The 23560-nt window shown below is 41.9% G+C and overlaps 1 protein-coding gene across 8 annotated transcripts in view; it reads right to left on the bottom strand.

The window, feature by feature from the left end:
- The window catches only part of IL1RAPL2 (interleukin 1 receptor accessory protein like 2), a 368404-nt gene that overhangs the window by 24864 nt on the left and 319980 nt on the right, over window positions 1-23560 (bottom strand). For all 8 annotated transcript variants that reach the window (XM_051784226.1, XM_051784276.1, XM_051784285.1 and 5 more), the window contains one exon: window positions 4307-4436. In XM_051784226.1, coding sequence (XP_051640186.1) covers window positions 4307-4436 — 130 coding nt within the window. The remainder of the gene's footprint in view (window positions 1-4306; window positions 4437-23560) is intronic.

The raw sequence follows: 23560 nt of genomic DNA, 5'->3' as shown, positions 1-23560 counted from the left end.
CTATATCCAAACTATATTTATTTAAAATAACTGACCCTTAACCTAAATTTAAATAATACATGAGCAGCTAAAAAGGAGCTTTCATAAAACAAAGAATATGCATTTGAACAGAGAATTTTTTCCACTTATCTTACTTCTAAGGGAACTCTTTAGAACGGGATCTATCATGAAAATGCTGACAAACATTTAAGCATTATGCTGGCAGTAAAGCATAGAATGCTCTTGGTGGTGTTGAACCTTTCATTCCTGCTTTTTTGTTTTTCTTCTTTTTTCTTTTAACCAGTACTCTACAGCTAATGATTCATTATTGCCTGGAAATACACAGCTGGTCACCTACATTTTTTCAATATGTGTACAGCCTTTAATTAATTGCATTTTGTGGTTGGTTCAGAGAACACTGAGCACAGCATTTTTGGTTTAGAAAAGGAACAGAGTAACAAGTAAGACCTTACAGGTCCAACAGCATTTTCTGCACACCCCGAAGATGAAGCTCTGTCCCTGTCTGAAATGGGGGAAACTTCACCAGCGACACTGTCAACACATGCCAGCTCTCACAAGTTGAGAAAATAATAGCTTGCTTTTTCTGGTTTGCTGAACAAACTAAGAGTAATTACATCATTTAATACATTGCTAAATCAATGGCACTTGACAACTCACAACAAACAGGATAGAAAGAGAGAAAGAAAAGGTGGGTGAAGTAAAAACAATACAGTGCCTTCTTTTTCTTCAAGCTGAAGCATTTTATTTGAGCTGAATCAAAACATTTTGTCTAGTGAATATTTTTCAGTTAAGAATATGAATTTTTAAAAAAGGGAAGTGCCATTTCAGAATACAAATGTTTTCTTTGAAAATGATCCAACAGTTTGGATTTTCAAATCTTTTGTCATATTTTTTCCAATGCATGTGTGCACTAAGTTGAATCTGAAGTTAAAAGACTTTTCCTTTGAGACCATATTTTCCTAAAATTTTTAGGCTGTGTATGATCAAAGATGTAAAGGCCCTAAGAAAGCCTCACCTGGGTCTCTTTGCAAGACCAAGGCATTACTTCCAAACCTTTACTAACCTGCATGTGAGATGGGACTTAGCAGAAAGGATATTTTCATTCCTTATATAGCTGAGGATGTGGACAGTGAACAGGGCTATGAACTCTACTGCCTTCCTTCTACTCCTTAACAATAGGCTGTAGATGAAAGGACAGACCTGTGAGTACATAAGTACCTCTCCAAAGCAAAGCAGTTCAACTGGCAACATGGCACAATGATCTTCCCTTTCACTTTCCTGCATCATGTTTCTTATTCTTTGCCCAGAAATTGTCTACTTAAGCAGTATAAGCTTTTCAGGAGAGGTCTGTAATTTCCATACTTCTCTGCCAAGTACCCAGCACACTGGCCAGGCAGTGGTGGGAATTCTGTCTCCCGCCCTCAGCACCCCCTTCTAACAAAACACAACATAACCTCATCTTGTCTGAGCATTTTGTAACCATCAGTTTACTTCTGTGGGTGATAAATTAATCTGAAGAAATAAAGCTGCCGTTCAAAATGTCTTCATTCACCTCTTTTCATGCCACTAGAAGGAGTTAAACTATTACTACTCTAGAAATGGACAAGACAGAAAAAACAAGGACAAACATACTTTATAAGATGTGCATTATGAGGCAACTGCAAACTGTTTGGCAGTGTTGCCTGAAGAAGAAAAAGAAGCAACTCATAGGTGGCTGGGAGAGTAAGATTTATGTCTGAAAATACTTTGCCACGGCAGAGAGATGGTGTTGAAATTTGCTGTGGGCTCCTTTGATAATTAGGTACAACTGACAACACTGAAGACAGGCTTAAAGACTCTGATTCCTTCTTTAATAGCCCTGGTTCAATTTACATGACATTTTTATTACCGCTGTGAAAAGCCCACCTGGCAAGCAAAGCCTCTTTTTCCTTTCCCCCCACGCATGTCTAACACCTGGGGATCTTATTTCAAGGGAAGGCAAGGAAGCAGCTTAGGGAGAGGGTCATTGCCTCTGAGTCCTGCAATGCTGATTAGTTGCTTTTTATTATGAGGCTTTGGAACAAGGTCTAATAAATTACAAGAAGTCCAGAACTACACAAATATTACTCATAGTGAAGTGTGGTTACAAAAAAAACCCCAGTTCCATAGGTTTGATTTGAACAGGAATGCTCAAGTTAAGTGCACCCTTGTTTCAGTGCTTTCATAACAGCAGTGGCTGCTAACCATGCACACTGGAGGATGCAAACTAGGGATGGGGGGTTTGTACTCCCACACTGCATTGATTTGCAAACCTGAACTCTCAGCATACACAGAAAACCCAGCAACACAACAGACAGGCACGGTCCAGGGTAGGGACAGCACCAAAAATTCAGAATGCTACTAAGTTTGTGAACTGATTTAAGATGGGGGATGCAGGGTTAAAATGTTAAAAGCTCTCCAAATGAAAGCTGGAGTATCTCGGTCTGGTTGTAACAATTCCCTACTACTTTTAGTTTCTCAACACAAACAGAAACATGCTGGTAACACCACAGAGAAGTAAACTAATGGAAAAGGCATTTAAGCAGCAAGTTCAACGTGGCTCATCAAATTTGACGCATACTAGACAATTTTTTAAATACAACAATAAATACGACTGGGTGGAAGGTGTGGGCTGGCTCAGAGCACTGTCAGAATGATTAGTGCTGCTTAGTTTCCCTAAAGCAGCACACCTGTAATGGGACACATAAACAAGAGCTCTTACTGAGAAAGAATCATTTGCAAAAAGTTACCACTTCAGTTGCCACAGCTACTTCTAAATCAAAAAAGGGAAGGGCTGTGGCACTGCTGGTAATGATGCAGTAGGTTTTGCTAAATGCTCTTTTTAATGCTGGCTGTGATCACAGGAGATTAGGTACGTGATAAGTAGATTTGCTGAGGAGAAGATTCACTGAATTGTGAGGGGTCTGCAAACTGAGTCAAAGCATTTTAATGGAATGAGAAGAGAGAGTTGTCACATATTAATTTGAAACATGAATGTGTAATGAGATGGCACAATGAAGGACAAATACAGCTTTTTCAAACTCAGTTTCACTAATAAAAGCACATGAAGGAAAAGTTTTGAACTGTGCTAAAGCTGGAATGCTCTTCAGATACAAAATTCAAATTGTCCTTCTGATGCAGAGGAAGAACATGACCAAAATCACTCTGTTCATATATATATACCCACACCAGAGAGGACACAATGTCATTAAGTGCTGGTTACTTACAATAGCAGAAGTTTCCAATAATTGCTTTTTGTGGTCAGAAGCCCAAAAGAGGACTGTACAGTGGCAATATAAAATAAATTTCATCTTTGTGCAATTAAGGTGCAATGTTAGGTCAGTTATTTTAGTATATCTTAATAACCAGTGGCTAAATGGCTGAACTTCAAATTATTGATCAAGTAATAAAGCAAAGGAACCTCTCTCTGCCTGCTCTCCAAAATTACCTTTACAAGAAACAAACAACTCAGATATGAGATCAAAAAAATGTGCAATGGAAGGTGAAAAGACCTAGGCTTTCTTTATAAGCTATATTCATTGTGTCTATTGGAGCTGGGACCCCTTTTTTCCATAGTTTAACCATAGTTTAGTCTTTGCTCAAAGAAAAATAATCAGGTAATTATTAAAGAAGAGAAGATGATTCTGTTAAGTGCAAATTCCATGGAAGTTCATGGGGATACAAGTGAGTGTTTTCTTTACAACTGGTACAGTAAATGATAACCAGCACCTGGAACAAGCCAAGCACAAGCTGGATATCAGACACAGCCACTCCTTTCTCTCCCTTAAGAGTTAAGCCTGGAGGAACAAATGCTGCTCTTTGAAAGTCCTGGTTAAGGCACACTGAGAGCTGCATCACAGACAGACAGCACGTGCAGTAGAAGAGAAAAAGTATGGTGGCTTTGACAGGAGACCATTCGTCTTCAAGATGAACACTGCTGCTGAAATGAATGTCATCTTGCCAAGGACTGCCACATGGGACAGCTGCACTGGGCAGCACCATTTTCATGCAGGGCTAAAATCAACCCCTGGAACACTCGAGAGACCCTTCAGCTACCACCCACCAGGGGAATTTGATAACAGATTTTCAGGCCCTTAGCTATGTCTTTATCTTCTATGTCTTTAGAGTTTAGAAAGGGGAGGGAGCAAATCACAGAGCCCTGGCTCCAAGTCATTAATCACTATTCAGACAGAAAAACATTTTCACTTTCAATTAAAAACCTGTTAAGAAAACCCAACAGGCTTTTGGGGCAAACAATAAGTTTAACAGTACATAACCTAAAAAGTACCTGACTTCTCCTTCTCTAATGTGACCTTCTAATTCTTCTATGAATTTCTCCCCTTTCATCCAGTAGATCATGGGGCCTGATTCTCCACTGAATCCAAAGAAAGCTTTGCAGGCCACAGTCAGTGGGTTTCCTGAGGACAAAAAGAAGAGAAAAGGTTAGAGACTATGTCATAGCTACTAGTGAGAGAATATAAGAATATAAGAATACAAGAAATCTCAACACCTCAGATAAAGCTCCTCGTTTAAAATTGGAAGGAAAAAAAAGAAGGAATAACTATAAGGTAGGAAAAAGAGTGATGTTGATTTCCATCTACATGAAATAGCTGTGAAATGAAACCCTGAGGTTATCTATCGTTTAATTTTTCCCAGAAGAAAGATACTACGTGAACAATGAGAAGGTATGGAAATGGTGGCAACATAAGGTGATGTCAAACTGGTTGTCAAAAAGAAAGAGATGACCTCTCTGTTAGACTCCTGGGATCTCTACCAGGACTGGGGATTCGTCTCTATATGGTAGGTAAATCACTGAACTACTGCTCCCACCATAAAAAAGACACAGGAATAATTTCTTCCTCATTTAGATAGAAATCAAATGTTAATGAAGTCGTGGTAAGCTGCTCAGAGAGTTTTTAAAGATTCTCTAGAAATACATGATGCCAGTGAGCACCAACACTGATGTTACTGTCAACAGGCATTTGGCAAAGGACCAAACTTCAAAGCATTATTTAAGCAATAGACTAAAGAACCTCTTCCTTTCAGCTCTGCAATAATACTTCCAAAAGAAAGAAATTAAAACTTGGAAACTAATCAGGTTTCTTTTCTCTTCGAGAATTCAGCATTTAGATGGGATTTAGTTTGGCTACAGCTCTAACTGTGTTAGGTAGTCCAGGACTGTGCTTACACTGCCAGGACGGATGGTCGTCTGACTGCAGAAGACAAAAAAAAAACCCAACAAAAACCCCCAGAAAAACCTCAAACAAGACAGGAAATTCATGAGAAACATGCCCATTCCCTTGGTATGAAAATACAGCTCCTGCACCCACTTTTCTCTGCCTATTTTACCCCACAGAGGTCGTCTAGGTTACAGAGCAGCTGTAGAATCAGCAACTTAGATGTGAGGACAGATTACATTTAATGTCAATGGAGACTCCTACTAGGACTTGGATCAAGAATGGAAAGCCCAAATGAATTTTACTGTATTTGAAAGAAAGATTTTATTATGTCAACCATTCTCAGTGTCAGCAGGAGACTCTCTTGACGTTGAAATATAACAGGCCTACAATTTTCAGAGGGGCTAATCATTTGGAGCACATCACTTGGTTGAGCATGGGCTAATGGTTTCACATGATTGACTTACTGTGCCTTAACCAGTTGCCTCTTGTCTGCTCAGGAGCGTTAACTTGCTGTGTGCACACTCAGAGCGGATCAGAGCTGCGTGTTAAAGTGTCTTTGCCTAAATCCCCACAGAGCTGTCCTAAGTCAACTGCTTGCTCTTGTCTATCCAGTATTTCGGTGCCCAATTTAAGACATGTCTAAAGAGCCTGATTAGTCAGGAAGCACAGCACTCCCAGCCATGGAAAATCAGCCGCCTTTAAACTGTTTCCAAGTCAAGATCCAAAATTACAAGTCCTTTTGAAACATTAGGATACAGCAAGAAAAGATTTAAAGGCTGCACTTGAGTCTCTGTTTCTCAAATAGCAAAAGATAAAAATGGAAAGTGTTTATCCTGAAAATGTTTTCCAGACTCTTTAATTATCTCCACATTCATGATGAACTCTGGCACCACAGCTGGCCACTGAACACGTGCTGATGCTGACAGATTATACAACCAGATCAAACATACAAGAGAGAAGAAGGGGTGGATATTCACAGTTCTCTGCACATCCCACAACACTGACCACCATCAGAAAAATTTCTAAACTTCTACCTAACAAAGAGTCAGAAACACTCCTAGGCAGACATTTAATTCCACTACAAGCTCACCCAGCCTCACTCCACGGGTGGAGTGGAAAACTGGAGCTTGTGGCTACATTCACGTCAGTTTCTCCAAACATGCTGAATGCCTGCATGGTGTGAGGGCTTTTGTGCCACTTGCCTTGGAGTCACAATACACATCTTTTTAAATACCATTTGGTGAATCCTAGCATGTGGCTGCTCAGTCCATGTTTGATTTTAATGGAAAAAGACATTGTTGCAATGTGTAAAAGGAAAAGGATAGATGTGGCCTATCAGCATTGACAGTATTTGCCCTTTTCCTGGTTCACCATGCTGGGCCTTAAGTGTTACAGGCAAAATATATTACACAGTGTGCTTTTTCTCAAACTAGCAGATTTTTACTTAAAAAACAAGCCCTGAGAAATGAGAATATTCTAAGGTGAGCCTAAGATTTCTATACATGCAGAGTAAATATCCTGAGGTAATACGTCTGCTCTGAAGAAACAAAAAGTTTTCTACACAAATAGGAAAATCTAAAACCCCCAGCTGTTGGTACACAGCTTCTGTAATAAACAACCCCAATATAAAGCATCAGGAGCCTTTACTATGACAGCCTGTATGATCTGAACATGCCTGGGCAGATCTATTTCCTAGCTTTGCCACCAGGGAAACCAGCAGAATAAACTAATACCATCGACAGCAAAATTTAGAGTAAATTCGGATTTTCAGCTCGAAGTCTGGGACTGGCCACACCTGAAAAACCCCACAGTTAATCTCATCTGCAAATCCATCACTGACTAGAGGGTGGCATAAGCAACTGTTTCTCATAGAATAACTAATTTTTATCTCAGTAGCAGAATGATGTGCATATGGGTTGAGCTGATCTGTTCTGGGGTGGAAAGAGTTTGGGGCTTAATGACCCTTTGAAGTCCCATCCAAACTCAAACTCTCACTCCCTCTTCTTCTACTCCTCAAGCTGGTAAGGCCAGCTCACTCTTCTGTACCTCTCTGAAGCAGCTTCTGGTTTGTAACTCTCATTACTCCTTTGTGACTCTGGCAGCAGGACACAGTCAGAAAGGTAACAGTGGCTCTCTTGCAGAACCACTTCACCTCCCCAAATGAGACTCCACAAGGAAAGTAAGGGAGGTTTCCTCTCTCCTGCTATGTTAAGACACAACTACGGCAGCAACCTGGTTTTCAGGGAACTCCAACCAATTCCCATCCAGAAAAGAACACAGCATGTCTCACTGCATTTCCCTCCAAGTGCTGTGATCCTAAAAATGAGGCTGATTTCCCTGATTCCTAAATGTACCCTTGAATAGGTGGAGAAACAGGCACTGAGCATGGAAAGTGCCCTTTTGCAGGTACTGATTTTGGGGCTGGCTTCAAGCCATGCAGTATCACACTGAGTCATGGCTCCAGGCAGAAGGAACTAGCAGGCCATTTGGAACTCCAACAATCCATCTTGTGTAAGGTCCTAACTTCTGCACATCATTACTGCTATTCTGCACGACCCCAAGTAGTTCCCCTACTAAGTGTTCTTATTAAGAAATATTCCCCTTGCACCATTTAATTAACAACATTAAACCTCCTAGAATGAATGGTATCTTAATATTTTTTCATTTATAGATGGATTCTGCTTAAATCAGATAGAGATTTCAGATGCATTTTTACTTAATAAAATAATTTGCTGAGAAACAGAGAAGACTATTAGCGAGATTTCTAATGAATCAACAGTTAAGAAAGTGTGAAAAAACAAGGAAAGAAAGCAGAAAAGCTTGTTTATAGACATCCCTGAGTCTTCTGCTCTGCTGGGGTCACCTTGTTACAGTTAAGCTGCAGATTCCAGCAGAAGTCTCTGCTTTAGCTTTTCTCCCTGCCCTGTCAATCAGGCAGGCTTTTTGCGAACTCTCAGTTGATAAGACACAACCGCTGGCAATGACTTTTATTACTAAATCTTACTGTACAATTTTCACCTGCCCATTTTCACAGTAAATCTGTGTGAACTCTACCATACAAGTTTTAGCAACTTGTATTCCTGACAAGGAGAATTCCACAGAAATGTAATTACTCAAGAAAAAGAGCTGCCTGATGGTGGTAAAGTACTAGCTAATGATGGAAAAAGGGTCTGCAAAATAATTTAGCCAGGAATGATTCTGAATGTGCTTACTGCAGGGCCGACATGCATTGAAAGAGAATCACAAATCCTGGAGTACAATCTCTCTTAAATGAGATATGCTCCAAGCATCAAGTAAATGAAACTTAAAATACCTAAAGTTTTTCTGTCTTTTAAAAACTCAAAAGACTTAAAAACTTAAATGCCAAGGCTACATGACTGACCAGCATGGAAGACAAAGCCTCTTCACAGGTCATAACTTCTGCCTTATGCCAAGGTATTTTTCAGGACTTTTTTTTAAAATGCAGATTGGTTGTTTGTTGTTTTTCACTCGTTTTGCACAAACAGGTGTATTTTGTGGCTTTGATGCCCACATCAGAGAATATGGACTGATGACCTATGCTACCAGCAAATCAGGCCTTCACTCACAGAGCAAATCACCTCAGAGCAACCCCATAAAGGAGCCAAAGTCATCTGTGAATCCTTGGGTGCTTTTTTTTTTCCCTGTGGCTTGAAAGACATTAGTTGTTTTTCCAATTCTTTCACATTTTTGTGCCAGATACAACACCGGTCTCAGCAAGCCTGAATTGAAGCAAATGATCCTTCCCAGCTGGTGGCAGAACTGACTGAAAGTGCAAAAGGCCTCCTTTTGTACTAAGCAACATCAAAAGTCAATCCTGCACACATTGCTAGCTGGATTTACAACTTCTGTTCCACCTGGGTGCTAATACCATGGACTGCAATATCACTGCTTTCATCTACTCCAGGGCTGGATGCTGTGTACACATAGAAGGGAAGACAAGTGCACTGCTGCCACTGAAAAGTCATTTCATCACTCCAAGTCCCTGTTATCAATGCATATGCATCATGTAGCTCCTCTCTGACAATGGTGCTTGTGTCTGTTTCCCTGTAAGACTAACAGAGAGGAGTGTTGGCAAAGGAGCAGCTTCCCACTCAACACGTGCAGATGTTATGCAGGCACTTCATGGGCTTTGTTTCTTCTTTTTGCTGAGGCAGAGGACAAGAAAGGCAGGTTACTTATCACATCTCAATAAGTGTATTCTACAAGCTGTCTGCAAAACTGAAGCTGACTTTCCAGGCTGTGAGGTTTGCAAGGCAAATCACCATGTCACTGACAAGAACATTATTGTTCTAATGTGCTTTACAAGTGCTAGTAAGCGGCCAAAGAGCAGCAGAGTGATTTAAATTCCCCTGGCAAGGCAGACTGGATTGTATACAACCCTGAAGTAAAGAACACATTTCCTTTTCTTTCAGAAGGACATCCTGGATAAGAAGATATGGGAGACAGAGCTTATGCCTGCAATTTATCCACAAAACAAATGCCGGGGGCAACATAGACCTTGACTCGTGGAAAACAATCTCTGTGTGTGGTAGTTTCTCTCTAGTTAGAGAATGTCAGTTCTCTCCAAGTCCCTTGCAAGGACATCTTCTGAGCTGCTCTCCTGTGCTCGGCAGCGACAGCGGAGCCCAGTAGCTCACCACTACTGAATTTAGACAAAGCTACAAACACCCCACAAAAACTACAGATACATTATCCTTTATTTTTCCCTGGCCATTTACCAGCATCACTTGATCAGAGGTTTCATGTTTTGTTTAGTTCAATAAAGACAGTGCTAATTACTATACCTTCTATACTATAGGGCTTCTTTTGCCTTCTCTTTTACCTGGCTATTCTACAGAATACAGGCCTAATTGTGTGCTGAACCATGTTATCCCATTTAGGTAAAAGTCTCATAAAGTTCAATGAGTAGTTTGAGCATTAGTGGATCCAGTGAAAATAAAATATACTCAAATCAAATTATTTTCCCTCACCAAAAAACATAATTACAGAAAATCCTATAATATTTCAAAACTCTATTCCAACAGCCAGTAGATTCATGACTGGATATGAGCCTTCCAAACATTTGCATAATTAAAGCTCAGCCAAGAATTAATGAACTGAAAGCATTTTAAAGAAAATTAAGAAACCTGCTTTGGGTAGTGATAATAATTGCCTTAATAAGATAAATTTATAGTGAAATCAAACCTAACTAGCCTCCAGACATTAATTTCAAAACAGTTTAAGAACATTTGAAAGCACACCCATATATATGTATAATTAGATTGTTTTAGTCTCCAAGTTTCTAAAAGAAACAGCCTAAAGGAGGTGCTCTTCCCCTAAGTACGACCCTGTGCTACTAACAGCACATACAGCCACTACAGTGGTATCCTGGCTGCTGTACTGATGTTTAGGAAAAATAAATGGTGGCAATACATAACTTACAGTAAGTTGGCTCTTCACTCATATAAGAACTTTTTGACCAAGGCAACTCTTTGGCAATAAAAAAAGAGACTGGTGAAAACTTTGACAAGAAAAATGCAAGAGATCTTTAGGTCTTGTTTTGTCCTCTGTAGTTTATGATCTTAATTTTAACTTTCTTTCTTGCTCTGCTCTTATTTCTTATGCCCTGAGACATCACAAAACACACAGCCATGAGATATTTGTGCTTTTCTGTCTCACTCAAGTGAGCAAATAGCATATATAAAAAGCAGGATAAAAATAACACTAACAACAAGCAGCAAAACTCCAAACATGAAACAAAGCAACTAAGCCTCTACACAGTTTGTTGCCAAGAACACAAGTCAATGCATTTGCTGTCATTCCATACAGCTCCAACCATTGCTAATTTAAACAACACAATCACAACCCACTGTAAGGGCTGCTTGTAGGCTTGGCTATTGACTGTAGCTCCCAGAAAGAGAGAAAAACAAAACTAAAAAACACACACAAGGCTGAAATGTTGCTGATAAAAATTTATCAGATGTTCCAAAAATGAATCAATCAAGGCAAAATCACCTAGAGCAACTTTTTTCCAAAAAAATAACACCCAGAAAAACATCCCAACCCCTGCCTCCCTCCACTGCCAAAACAAAAAAAAAGTTAACCTCACCTAAATCCTATAAAATCCTTTATCCCATTTTCAGAACTGCCTGGGGGTCATAATTTAAAATCTTAGTCATTGAGAGCTCGGGTGTAACGGAAAGTCAAGGATTGTAGCTTTTCGGTTAGTCACCTACAATGAAGACAGATGCTTAGTGGGATTTCCAGAAGCAGCTTGACAGCTGCCTTGTGCTGACTTTAACTTGTGTTCAGTGCCGAGGTCTTTCTGCAAATCTCACTTCTGTGCATTTTGAGGCATAGAAACATTATTTAAGAAGAGAAGTGCCCTGCACGTACTTGGAAAATATCCCCTCAGTGGTAGGGTTGCAAGGGCTGAGGCAGCCCAATGGCAGCAGAGCAGTGACATCCAGAATAGGGTGAACTACGCAGAGAGTGCCATGGAACAAATCATCTCATTATGGCCAAGGCATGGACATGTCCCCATGCTGCCACAGCAATGATTCCTCTCACTGCCCCGAGAGAAGAGCAGGAAGGGAAAAATTATTCAGAGGGACACTTGCTTCCTTAAACTACTGTCCCACGGTGAGAAGGGGAAACAGTGAATTATTTGTTTGAGCTCCAAAGAGATGCTCCTGTCTCCTCACAACAACCTGCTGGCTCAAGGGGAAGGCAGGGTCCTATCCCGCACAGTGCTGCTTCTTGCCAGCTTCGGGAGTTTCCAGCTCTCCAACTTGCCCCTGCATGAAAGTTTCTATGGACATTTGTGTCTCACATTTCAGCTTCCTGAGCAATTACATCTTGATCTTTTCTCACAGGGGATAAAGAGGATGAAATCCAGCATCTCTTTCTAGAGTAACCTGGCTTCAATGTGAAGAAGTGCACGGAGGGACCAACCTGACTGAGATCTACCGACACCAATGTGGTCAAATTCTGAACCTTAGTCACATGAGTATGTTATGGGTACCCAGCTGTACATTTCAAAGAGTCCCCATCTAGGAGGCAGAGGGTACACTCAAGGTTGCTAAGGAAACCAGCTGCAGGCTGCAACAGGCTGAAGAAATTACGCTAAACCTCTTCCAACTTCTGTGTTGCTTTCTAAACAAATGATAAACCCCCTCAAGGCACTGACTACAGAATGGATAATCTTCCACTTAGAAAGGACAAAGCCAGTGCAAACTTCTGCTTGCTGCTATGGACGTCCTACCCTATAAACAAAGTGACACTTTTGTATGTGTGCTTGCATCTAAGGAGTCATCTGGGTATTTTCATACTCAGTTTGTGACTGTTCACTCAGCTCCTGCTTAGGTTTTGATCACACAGCTCATGGTAAGGCCTGATATATGCTGGGAGCAGCATCATGAGGTCAAAGCCAGAACACTCCATGGGCAGGACAGGTGGCCAGACAGAGCTGAAGTCCCTTATGCACCACTATCACCTCAAATTGCTGTCTCCAGCCACCATTATCTTTTGTCTGGCAGTCCCCTCAGAATCCACTAACTTATGGATAAGGGTATAGACCAAACCTCCAACCTGGAGGGTATAAAACATCAGTTTACCCAAAAAGCTTTTGAAGCAGATCCAACAGCAACTGGACTGCTCAGAATTTCATGCTTCCTGTGGGGTGTGATACAGGGCACAGTCCCAACTTGATGGAGGAGGAAGCATGAGCACTCTCACCTTCAGATAGGGTAAGTGTATGATATGAATTACGGGTTACAAGTTCTGAGTAAGTGAATTCAGATGACAGACTTCTCTGAGGAAAAGAGGATTGAGCCTGTTTGTCACATTTACTATATTTCTTAATTACTTATGAAACAAAGTTTAAATAACAGAGTACATTCCTCTGTAAATTGGAAAGGTCTGAACATACTGTGACATCAGTTTTGTACAAATACGTTGATGAAAACCCTAATTCTCAATAAACAGCTCACTAATACCCCTGTAGTGACCTGCAGCAGGCATGTAGGGCCAGAAAAGTGTGTTAACAAGGTCCAGAATATCAACTTGATGCACGTATTTTGATGTCAGCTAAGTCCTTTCCTCTCTCTGCTGCCACACTCCTGACACAGTACAGGAGAAAGGGATGGGAAGGCTAAGAAAAGGGGCCAGACACAAGAGGCAGTAACTGCTGCAACCTTCTAGCTTTCCTATCCCCCCTGGTCAGGGGGATGAAGAGACAGATGTCAATCACCTCTGACAATGAGTGTAACCACAACTGTCACCTCACTTGGCCTCAGTTTTGCAGGTGGCCTCTCATCCACAGGGGACAGGACCTGCCATGGCTCGTGATAAGATGACGCAAGTTCCCACCTCCCCTGCACAATGGGACCAACAGGGACACAGCTACGAGATCAGCTTGTACCCAAACGAGAATCTACAACTGACTGATGTGCTAAAAACTCAGCAAATACTCAAACATTTTGCTGAATAGGGAAAGGGTTCCCTGTTCATTAAATTTAAGCCCATATTTAAGTGCCATGCTGAGTAAGGGTAACAGTGAGTTCTAAATAAAAATGTATTTACAAAAAAGATTTTAAAAGAAAAACAACAGCCACAGAGCAATGTTTTTGCCAAGTTAACTGCAGTAAATAATTCCCATTTATTATTTACTTAAATTAGAGATAGCATTCAGGTTGAGTAGGACAGTAAAACACAGTTCAATAAACACAAACTGTATTTTGCTTGTTCCGTGAATCAGTATTGTTCACCAGTTGTCCAATAAAGAACTTACAGGGAAGATCAACCTCTTATAATTTGTAAAGATTAAAGGGCACATTTTTATTTGTCCTTCTTATTGATAAAAAAATAATCATGATAAAAAACCCCAATAAATAACATTAGGGTAGATAGTATTTAAAAAATTTCAATCACACTGAAAATTCACAGTTTACATAATTTTTTTCTGTTTGTTTGTTTATTTTTGGTGTTTGTTTTTTTTTAAAAAACCTTAGGTTAAGAATTTTTTAACCAAGACACAAGACCTGCAAAAGAGACTTAAGGATGCAATAGTCATAAAAAATTTTGTAAATTCAGACAACTTCTCAGAATTAAAACTACCCCTTCCTAAAGAGATATAGTGACATCTCCTTGTGCTCAGTAATTTGAGCCATAATGTAGCAGTTCAGTCAAGTGCTATGTTGAAAATGACCTTGTTATTTTTGCTGTGACAGATGTGATTTACAGAAGTCAATGGACTAATTGCCCTAAACCTATTAGCAGTGAGGACTCAGATTTACCCTAAGCCTCTTACCTTGCATTCATGTCTTCACTAGACTTACAAAAAGATGTTATGAGTTCAAATCTGAAATCTATTTAGAAGAGGGGAGGCTTTATATTCTGCTGTGGAGAACTCAGAGTGAACATCCATTTGGGAGAGCCATGTTCTGAGCATGTTTATTCAGAACAGCCTCCTGAGGATTTAATGTGAACCTACACGGTTGATCTTAAAAAGACCACCTGCTATTCAAAACCAAAAAGGAATCAGGAAATAGGGATCCTGTCTCTGTCAGTCATGTCATGCACAGCAGGCAAAGCGTCAGTGAGCTCCTGTCTGGCCCAGCCTGCTCTTCAGTCCAGCATACTGGGAACAGCTGTGCAAGAGCACTCGGCACACAGAGCTGGCTCCCACTGAAAGCAGCTTTGATTTTATACACTCCCGGAGCCTCAGAATGCGCCACTCCCCCCCCCCCCCTCCCCATCTTGCCCACAGTGGTGTTTGGATATAAGGCTGTATCTTAGGAGCTCAGAGCAGTATCTTAAACAAACTCTCCTGAGAGAAAGGCTTTGCTCTTCTTTATTGCTTATATCTTTTCTTAGCTGTGCTAGTGCTGAGAAGAAAATTAAGCTGCTCCCTGAAAGAGTTACTGTGAAACCTTGGCTACTTCAGTATCAAGATTGTTATTTGAGTTTTTCTTCTAATGCCAGAAACCTTTACATGGCCTTCACCTCTGAATTAACCAGAGAAGGTTACAGGCTTACTCTTCCCTCCCTTGGGAAAGCTCCTGCCACCATCCAAAAGGACCCAGGTAATAGTGATCATCTGGAAATGTGATGGTCTAATTACACACAGATGGGCAGAAGCGAGAGCAAAGGACTGGTCTTTAGAGATGTGCATCTGCTACCTCACAGAGCACTCAATAAAGCTGTGCCTGCAGCTGGCAACAGGCTGAGGCAAACGCCTGCCCCAAAGTTTTGATGATGTTTCTTTTAAGGTTTTCTAAAGGGATGCTGTGTATGTTCTCAAAAGCTCGTGTAGCAATACAAAACAGAGACAAATACAACAGAAAAAACCCTGCTGTAGTCCAGAGATTTTCCAAATCAGGAAAGACAGTATTGCTCCAGCACAGGGCGACATGAACATGGCAATGCTTTGCTGTTATTTCCCACCCCAACACCCAGAGGAATACTGGCAGAGGGTTCCCAGAGCTGGGTGATACCTGTGAAGAGTTGATAGCTGCCCTGAGGGGGCTGCTGCACTTTGAAGTCAGACAGGTTTTTCTCAAGGTCTTCTGCTGACTCTGCTGAGTATTAGAGAAAGAAAAGGCTGGGCAAAATTTTCCCCCTGTTTGGATAATTATCTTCTGTGCTACCTTGTTGAGATCCAATGTGTCTGAGCCAATTTCTTTTATTTCTCTGTCAAAAAAAAAATATTTATTTCCTTAGCTGACTCATTCTTCCTTGGGCTAGGGCTCAGAAAAAGACAATAACTTACATTTATCAGGAATCATCTTGACTGAAGTCTCTGCCCCTTAGCTCCCTCCTACAGCCTGAATCTCCACTACTACATCTGTGCTAACTCAGGGTTTGATAGAAAACTTCTTTTCTTGGGTGTGGTTTATGTATAGGTATGGTTTACTCTGGGATTTCACTGGAGGCTTCTTAATATTTTGCCTTATATGCTACTGCTGCTTCATTTCAGCCTAGTATTTCTTACCAACATTTCCCTCTGCTGAGTTGTGCAGATATCAGGCAAGATTCGCTTCTTAGCTCTGCCAGGTGGACTCATCCCCAACTGAAAGCCTGGTTGGAGGAAGATAGGGCTGGATACAGCATATGAAAAATCCTTCCCATATTGCAGAAATCCAGCTGTGGACAGCGCTGCCTAACGAGCAGGGGAGTAGGGGCAGTGAGGAAAGAGCCTGAGTCTTCACAGGTAAAGGAAGGATTCTGCTGGCTCTGGTCATGGGAAACAGGGCTGACTCAAGGCATGTTGAGGAGCCTCTGAAAGCAGTGCTCCTTTGGGAAGAGTAGGACAGATTTGTGCTCTGTGCTACCTACACCTGTGCCATTTCTCATTTGCCACTAAGGATAAGCTCACAGTCTGTCCCAGAGAACGAGCACAGACCCTGCAGAACACTGTACTTCATGCCTTGCAGTGTGCTGAAAACCAGGATCCCTTGGGTAGCTATCAGCCAAACAGACCATGTAACACTCAGTACTCCCAAGTGCCAAACGAATTAGCTACACAGACACTCCCACCCCACTTCAATCCCATTAATGAAACCCTCTTCAAAAGTCAGCACCACATAGAAACACAGCTCTGTTTGTGAACAAGTTGGGGTTTTTCTTTCTTTTCCAGTGAGTTGTTGAATGTTTCTCATTTTCCCAACAGACAGAAAATACATTAATTACTTGTTATATTGACTCCTGTAGCATTAGTTTTTCAGCCTTATTAGATTTACTGACTCCTACAAATTTTCTGTCAGAACTGCTGACCTTATTTGCTCCCACTCACAGAAAGGTAGAGCCCAGCTGCCTTTCACAGCCCTGAGGAGGGATCAGACCCCAGTTACCAGTACACAGTGCTGCATTTGCTGGGATCACAGAGCACACGCAGCAGCTTTCTGGGGACAGCTGGGAAGGCAAAGAGCAATCGCCCTTTCAGAGAACTGCTTCAGAGAGACAGCTTCGGATGGGAGAGTAATCTAAGGGCATTTCAGCGAAAGGAGACACTAAAGCCCAGATAGGCCAATGTTTCCCTTGTGTCTGGTACAGATACACACCCACACAGGGAATGAGCCTTTGGGCAGTGAAACATCCAGCTGTGAGAATAGAAGTTGACAGGCTGTGGCCTCCTTAAAGCAAGGAGGGCTCCTTGCAGGGCCACTCCAGAACTAGGCCTGCCCCGCCTCAACAGCAGCGTGGATGTTCCCAAGGTGCAGGGCTGCCACAGTGGAAGTCCTTGCCTGTGCTACACCAAAACAGCCTCAAGTTCAGTTTCAACAGTGCAAGGGGTAATATTAATAAAGGCTGGGCTTCCCCAGAGACTCTGGCAGGGGAGGGTTGCTCTTCAGCTCCTGTCACCTTTGATGGCAAGGCATAGTTTCATAGGAGAAAAAGAGAAATAAAATCTGTCCCATATGCCCGTGGAAACAGCAAACCCATGACTGGCAGTGAATTCACTCTGAGCTGGGCTTGCAAGGGAAGTTACATCCAGGGGAACCCCAGTGTTGCTGCCTGGCAGGATTAGCCATGCAATGGCAGCAGCCTGCCTGTCCCTACAGGGCTGGCACCCTGGTCCCTGCTGCCCACAAGTGTGGAGCAGCATGGGGTGGTGCTTGGTCCTTGGTTCAGCCACTGTCTCCTACCTCCCATCTTCACAGCAAGCACTGCCCAGCCCCTGGACTCTGGGCCACCTGTGCTGCCACCACACTCAGCAGGCACTTGAACTAATGTGGTTTTTCTTACGGCGTTAAAGAAACTTCAGCTTCTCTGTGTACAACCACTGCTAAAGTGGACCTGCCCCACCAGGAGAAAGGATCTGCAGGGCCCATGAGGTCCCAAGCAGCTTCACCCCCTGATACTGCCTGCCCTACCTTTTTTGGTTGGCTTTTGATGCAAAGGAGATGACAATGTGACAGGCAGTTTGTGGGAGAAACTGATTGCTGGCACCCTGCACTTTGCTTTTGTCATGTCGAGTCATCTGCAAGCTGCTCAGAGCCTATGTGATGATGCTTTTTGCTTGCTCAAATGGAAATGAAGTGCCACGGTGACATGCACTACTGTGCAGAAAAACTAATGCAGAGCCAGAGTAGCACTTCCACCAAATCTGAGGCCATGAGCCTAGGGAAAGTCTGTCTCAGTAACAAATTTCACTTTGGACTACATGAAGACAAGGTTTATGTAACCTCAAACTCAAAAGCAATCAAAGGCGGGTGAATGGTCCAACAGAATGCTGCTGCCCTGCTTTTGACTGTGCTTTTTCTTCTTCAGTTCCTGGCCACTCTAAAGCACTACACAGGGGCTGTTTATTACAAGGAGTAACATGGTCACCCCTCTGACAGTCACCTGCCTTTAGCGTGAGTGGTGGAAATATTTTAATTTTCAATATGCTAAATTTCTGGAAAAGTCTTGTTTTTCAGTGATGGCAAGGTATCCACTTAATAAAATGAAAAATATATATTTACTCCCAAGCAGCAAAATATACTTTTTGCACTTTGGGACCACAACTGAACAGAAAGGAAGGGAAACCTTAAGAGGACAGTTGAGGCAGTAAAGCTTTTTTATTGCAGACTTTGAATGGTAAGGTCTCAAAAGCACGATCGCACTTTCAGTGAATTCAGTTTCACATAAAAACCTGAGTAGTGAGACCTGCTGTGATCCCAGGTGACAGATGGAACTGCCATGAGTCTTGTCAGTAGCTCACTTCCCGTGCACAGACACATGGATGCAGTCGGCAGTTGATATTGGGTCCCTCCCAAATGAAAATATGCCCAGATGTCTCCAACTTGAAAAAGAGAATAATAAAAATCTCCCAAATAGACTCATTTAAAACAGAAATGATTCCATTTTCTTTTGTTTTATACCAGATGTGCCCCAGACATGCCAACTTGGTCTCTAAAGATTTTCCTGCCTACTACAGTCTCCTGTTCTAAACTATTCATCAAAGCACACTGGGTAAAAATTTCCTTCCTCCAAATCACTAGTCACCAATGCTACCTTGTCATTTCAATTTCTCACACCTCTTCTTTTCCCCTGCCCTGTATCTCTGCAAAGTCTCATCTCTACAGCTTATTGCCATTGGCTATTAATGTTGAACAAAGAACTCTCAATTTCAAGCATAATGAAAAGAAAAAATCAGTGATAGGAAAGAGAAAATTAACCATGGAAACCACTCTCCTAGGGTTGGTCAGGTTCTTTAGTTTCAACACCTGACTCTGCTGCTTTACAGAAGCACAGACTTGCCTGCTACTGCTGTTCTTAATTTCCTCTGGAGTTTGTTCCACCAAGCAATTTGCTCCCAAAGAGAGAGGAAAAGCACTGGAGCAAGCGCCAACCTGAGCCCCCCACACCATCCTGAACAGCACAAAAGCATGGTTCTGACCCCAAGATCTTCCTCAGATATACCCACAGGCACACCTCCACAGCCCCTCCAGCAACCCAAGATTTCTTTTACAACAAGCAATGATTAGGAGACACGAATCATGGCTTCAAATTTTTCTCTGTTACATGGACACGAGATGCAACTCTTTCCTCTGTTCCTGTTGGAACTCCAGCAAGCTGTTCTCATTCCAGATTTTCACTTTAGAAAGCGATTTGTCAGTACAAGTGATGCTTAAATTTTAAAAGGTAGCGACTAGTGCTGGGATTTGGAATCTCAGTCCTGACTCAGGCCGACCAAATCAGGCCGCTGCCTTTTTGAATTGAGGGTTGGTAGCCAAAACTCCATTTAGTGCTGATTGCTACTATTTAAAATTTTAGCATGTTAAAAATGCCATCTCGGGAGGTCAGTCTACAGACACAGGCTGTGTTTGAGGGCACTTATGAAAGCACCAAAGCACACAACGTCTGGTTCATGCCTACAGCCATTTGGCTATGGGACAGAGAAGGAAGACAAAAGGAAGCAGGCTTCCTTGTGGGACACTGTCTCTACATGATGTTTTTGTACAGCCAGAAAGCTGTTCCTTAGCCCTCATCCATGCAGGGCTCTGCTTCAAAGAGAGAAGCAGTTGCCTAGTTCCACTGGACCACAGACTGCTTCCAACAGCTGCTTTAAAAGGCAATGAGGAAAAACATGTTCGGCTGCATTGTGGGAGGTTTTGCAACTACTATCTTTCCAAAGGAGCATCCACCTACTCTGTGAAATGTACTCTCTTCTTAAAGCATGAGGTCCAGCCTCAGAGGACCTGGCTTTGTACTTTTGTCCTAACCTTGCAGAACAATGCACCATTTCTTACTTCTTGCCCCAAGTAAACTCACGCATTTATCCCAGAGCAGTACACAGTTAATAGATTTAGCTAGCAAATCCCTTAATCCTTTAAATGATGCCTTGCAGAATTTTATTAAAAAAAAATTATATGAGAAAAGTCTCACTCCTGCTAATACTCACAAAGTAGATGCTTCAGAAGATTTGAAGATTACCTTCAAAGACATGCATTTGCCAGATAAGGGTGCTAGGCACTACACTGCCTTGCAATTTTGAAAAAAATGTAGCATTTTATTTATTTAATCACTTCGTATTTTGCAACAAAACACAAATTTGACCTTTATTTGTATGAATACTGGGCTATTCTTTACATTACCAATGTCAGCAGTGTGAGGACACTCACTGATGTTGCACGTTGCCTTGCTTATTTCCTTAAACAACTGCAGATAGAGTAACCTTATTACTGCTGCGCTTTGTAAGACACTGACCTGAATTTTCCACACATTGTGGTAAAAAATGGGAATAGCGGCAACAGTCTGTGAAACCACACAATGGATAGAGAACAAGAATTGAACATGCTGATGCTCAGGTTGATTCAAGAAAAGAGGTCTCAGAAATCTGCAGGAGTCTACCACATAGTATGCTGCCTCTATAAGCCAATATGATTCAAGCTGAAAACTGACTCTCTCTCCTGCTATTTAATCTGTGTGGTTTTACTGGCAACCAGGAGCTCACTTGTCTAGTGCTGGTTTGCTCCTCTGTAGCCACACTGGGCTTTCTGCAGGCGTCGCAGATTTTTAAGGCTAGAACGGATCATCAAGACCATCTCTCCCCATCCCTGCTCATAATGGTGTTCTCACTGATCCTTACCCTGGGCCCATTAACTTGTGGTTTGGGGAGAGTGCATTTGGAAAGTATCTCTGCGTCTGGGTATGGGAAATGCTCTGTGATCTCTGATCCACTGCTCAGAAAAGCTGTGCTGTACAGCTGAAGACACAAAAGGAGCAGAGTGTGCCCTCAGCAGCTCTCCATCCTCCTCCTCCGTGGGCTGGTTGATAGCCTTGTGCACCCTTGGCACCACAACAGAGATCAGCACCTGTTTTCAGCCCTATGACACCTCATTTTAAGAAGCTTGCAAGTAACCCTCCTGTACCACCCTCTCCAGGGCTTGCAGATTTTTTAAGTCCTGGCTATGTCTACATTTTTTGAAAAAGAAAAGAAAACAACAGATTAATAAGGTAAAAAAATGCAAACCTTCTAGCCTACTTTATCTGCTTCTGGAGAAAATACTTCTGTGACAAAGTATTTTTAAAGTAGCCATTAGGAAGGTATAAGCTATCTGCAGTCCCTGTATTTGATAGTAAATGTATTTTGGAAGTCAGGTACAGCTACATACTCAGACATCTAATATCAAAAGACCCTGTCCAGTCCCCAGGAGAGATCTGTAAATCTGGCAAATCTCAGCACAGCTGGAAGGCTTTGCTCAAGAGAGAACGTCGTAGTGACAGGAAGGCTTCTGTCAGGATCAATTTACTTTGGCAAAATGTATTTAAAAAGCCTTGCAGAAAATATTATCCAGTTACAGATAGCTCTGGCTATGCCAGATAGTCTCTTGCATATACTTCCCCCAAGGCAAGAAGGGTTTATGGCTTCTTTGTCCTCAGTAAAATAAAAATTGTACTCAACACCCTTCTCTCCTTTAGCATCTCCCCCTTCTGTTTGCTGCCCCTAACCCACCTTAAAATAAAACTTTGGCAGGGTCATCTATCACTATGAATATAAGAGCAGATATTTCATGAAACTTAATAAAAGTAATACCCATATTCTTTGCCCAAACCTAAAACATGATAGATATGGATTGGTTGCCATTTTTTATGAATCTGCTTAGAGCCCCGGTGGATATAAATTATGGTAAAGGGCAAACTACAAGTTCTACATGACTTGGCTTGCAGTAATGAGAAACAAATCCTGCACACAGCACATCACCAGACGACATACTATTTCTTGTAGTTATCGTTAGTATCCATTAACTTCTTGTTGGGGGAATTCTGTGTGTACTTAGCTATTCCTGTTTGTCAGAGCCCTTGTTAACAATCCAAGCAGTTATGCCTGTTCAGTCAAACTGACAGTCAGTGACCAGTTATAATGATCCTTGTTTTTTGAAGCCTAATTTGCTTTTAAGGAAGGAAGAAAAGGATCTCATTGCTTTTGCAGTACGTCTAATTTCTGTCACTCTAGCATTTCCCAGAGGTAGGTGTTCAAGTCCAAGGAAATTACCTTTGTCTCTCTTGATGCATTCGTGCCTTCTATTATGTATGGCAGCAATGCTTCTCTCATAATGAGGAGTGAGAATGCCAGGCTCTGATTCGGTACCTGAGTGCTGATGTGGGATGTGCAGAAACCTAACAGACTCTTATCTAAAACTTAGAAAGGTAAGTAGAAAAAGTGTTCTCATTTAGATAGAACATGGCATATGTGCCAATCACCACCACTTGGAGAGATCTTCCTCTTTGTGGAAGAGGAAAACAAGTTATTGCAATCTTGTCCCCCACTTTAGTCTTACCTCCCTATCGTGAGCACAGGGCTGTTATTTCACAACTTCAGGCAGTTAGCACAGAGCCAGAGCACTGTTGCCATCTTCTTCCTAGCTGGTGCAAAATTTTCACAGAGACTTTTCTCAATAGAGACCTCCCACCTGATGGCAGGTGGCAGGTTCATTTCACAGATGGAAGCTAAAATAACCTCCATACTATGGGATTCATTTTTGGACACAAAGGTCCACAGTGGTGATCCCAAGAAGACAAGAGCAAGTAGAACTCCGAGGTAAGCTTGATGTGATTAAGTCTGTTGGCTTCAGCAAGGTTATCCAAATGACGGAAGGGATTAAAAGGGATAGCAGCAGGCAGTGGTAGTGAAGTGCAGGCTGCTTGCTAAGGTTACTTTGTGACCTCAGGGAGCAGGAGCTGCTCAGCACACAACTGCCTATTGCTTATCTTAATGATATCAGCCAAAACCCACACTGGCTTTTGATGTTTACTGCAAGAAAGAACACTAGGCAGAAGAACTTCAAAGGGGACTGAAAAAACCCAAGTGGAGACCAAGAGCCATGATCCTGTCCTCAGTGCACCCCGAAGCTTCCCTCTCAAACCAGAACAGC

The sequence above is a fragment of the Manacus candei genome, unplaced genomic scaffold, assembly GCF_025592945.1.
Source record: "Manacus candei isolate 608988 ecotype Guabito, Panama unplaced genomic scaffold, ASM2559294v1 h1tg000003l, whole genome shotgun sequence".
Lineage (NCBI taxonomy): Eukaryota > Metazoa > Chordata > Aves > Passeriformes > Pipridae > Manacus > Manacus candei.
This window is presented reverse-complemented; position numbering and strand designations above follow the sequence as displayed.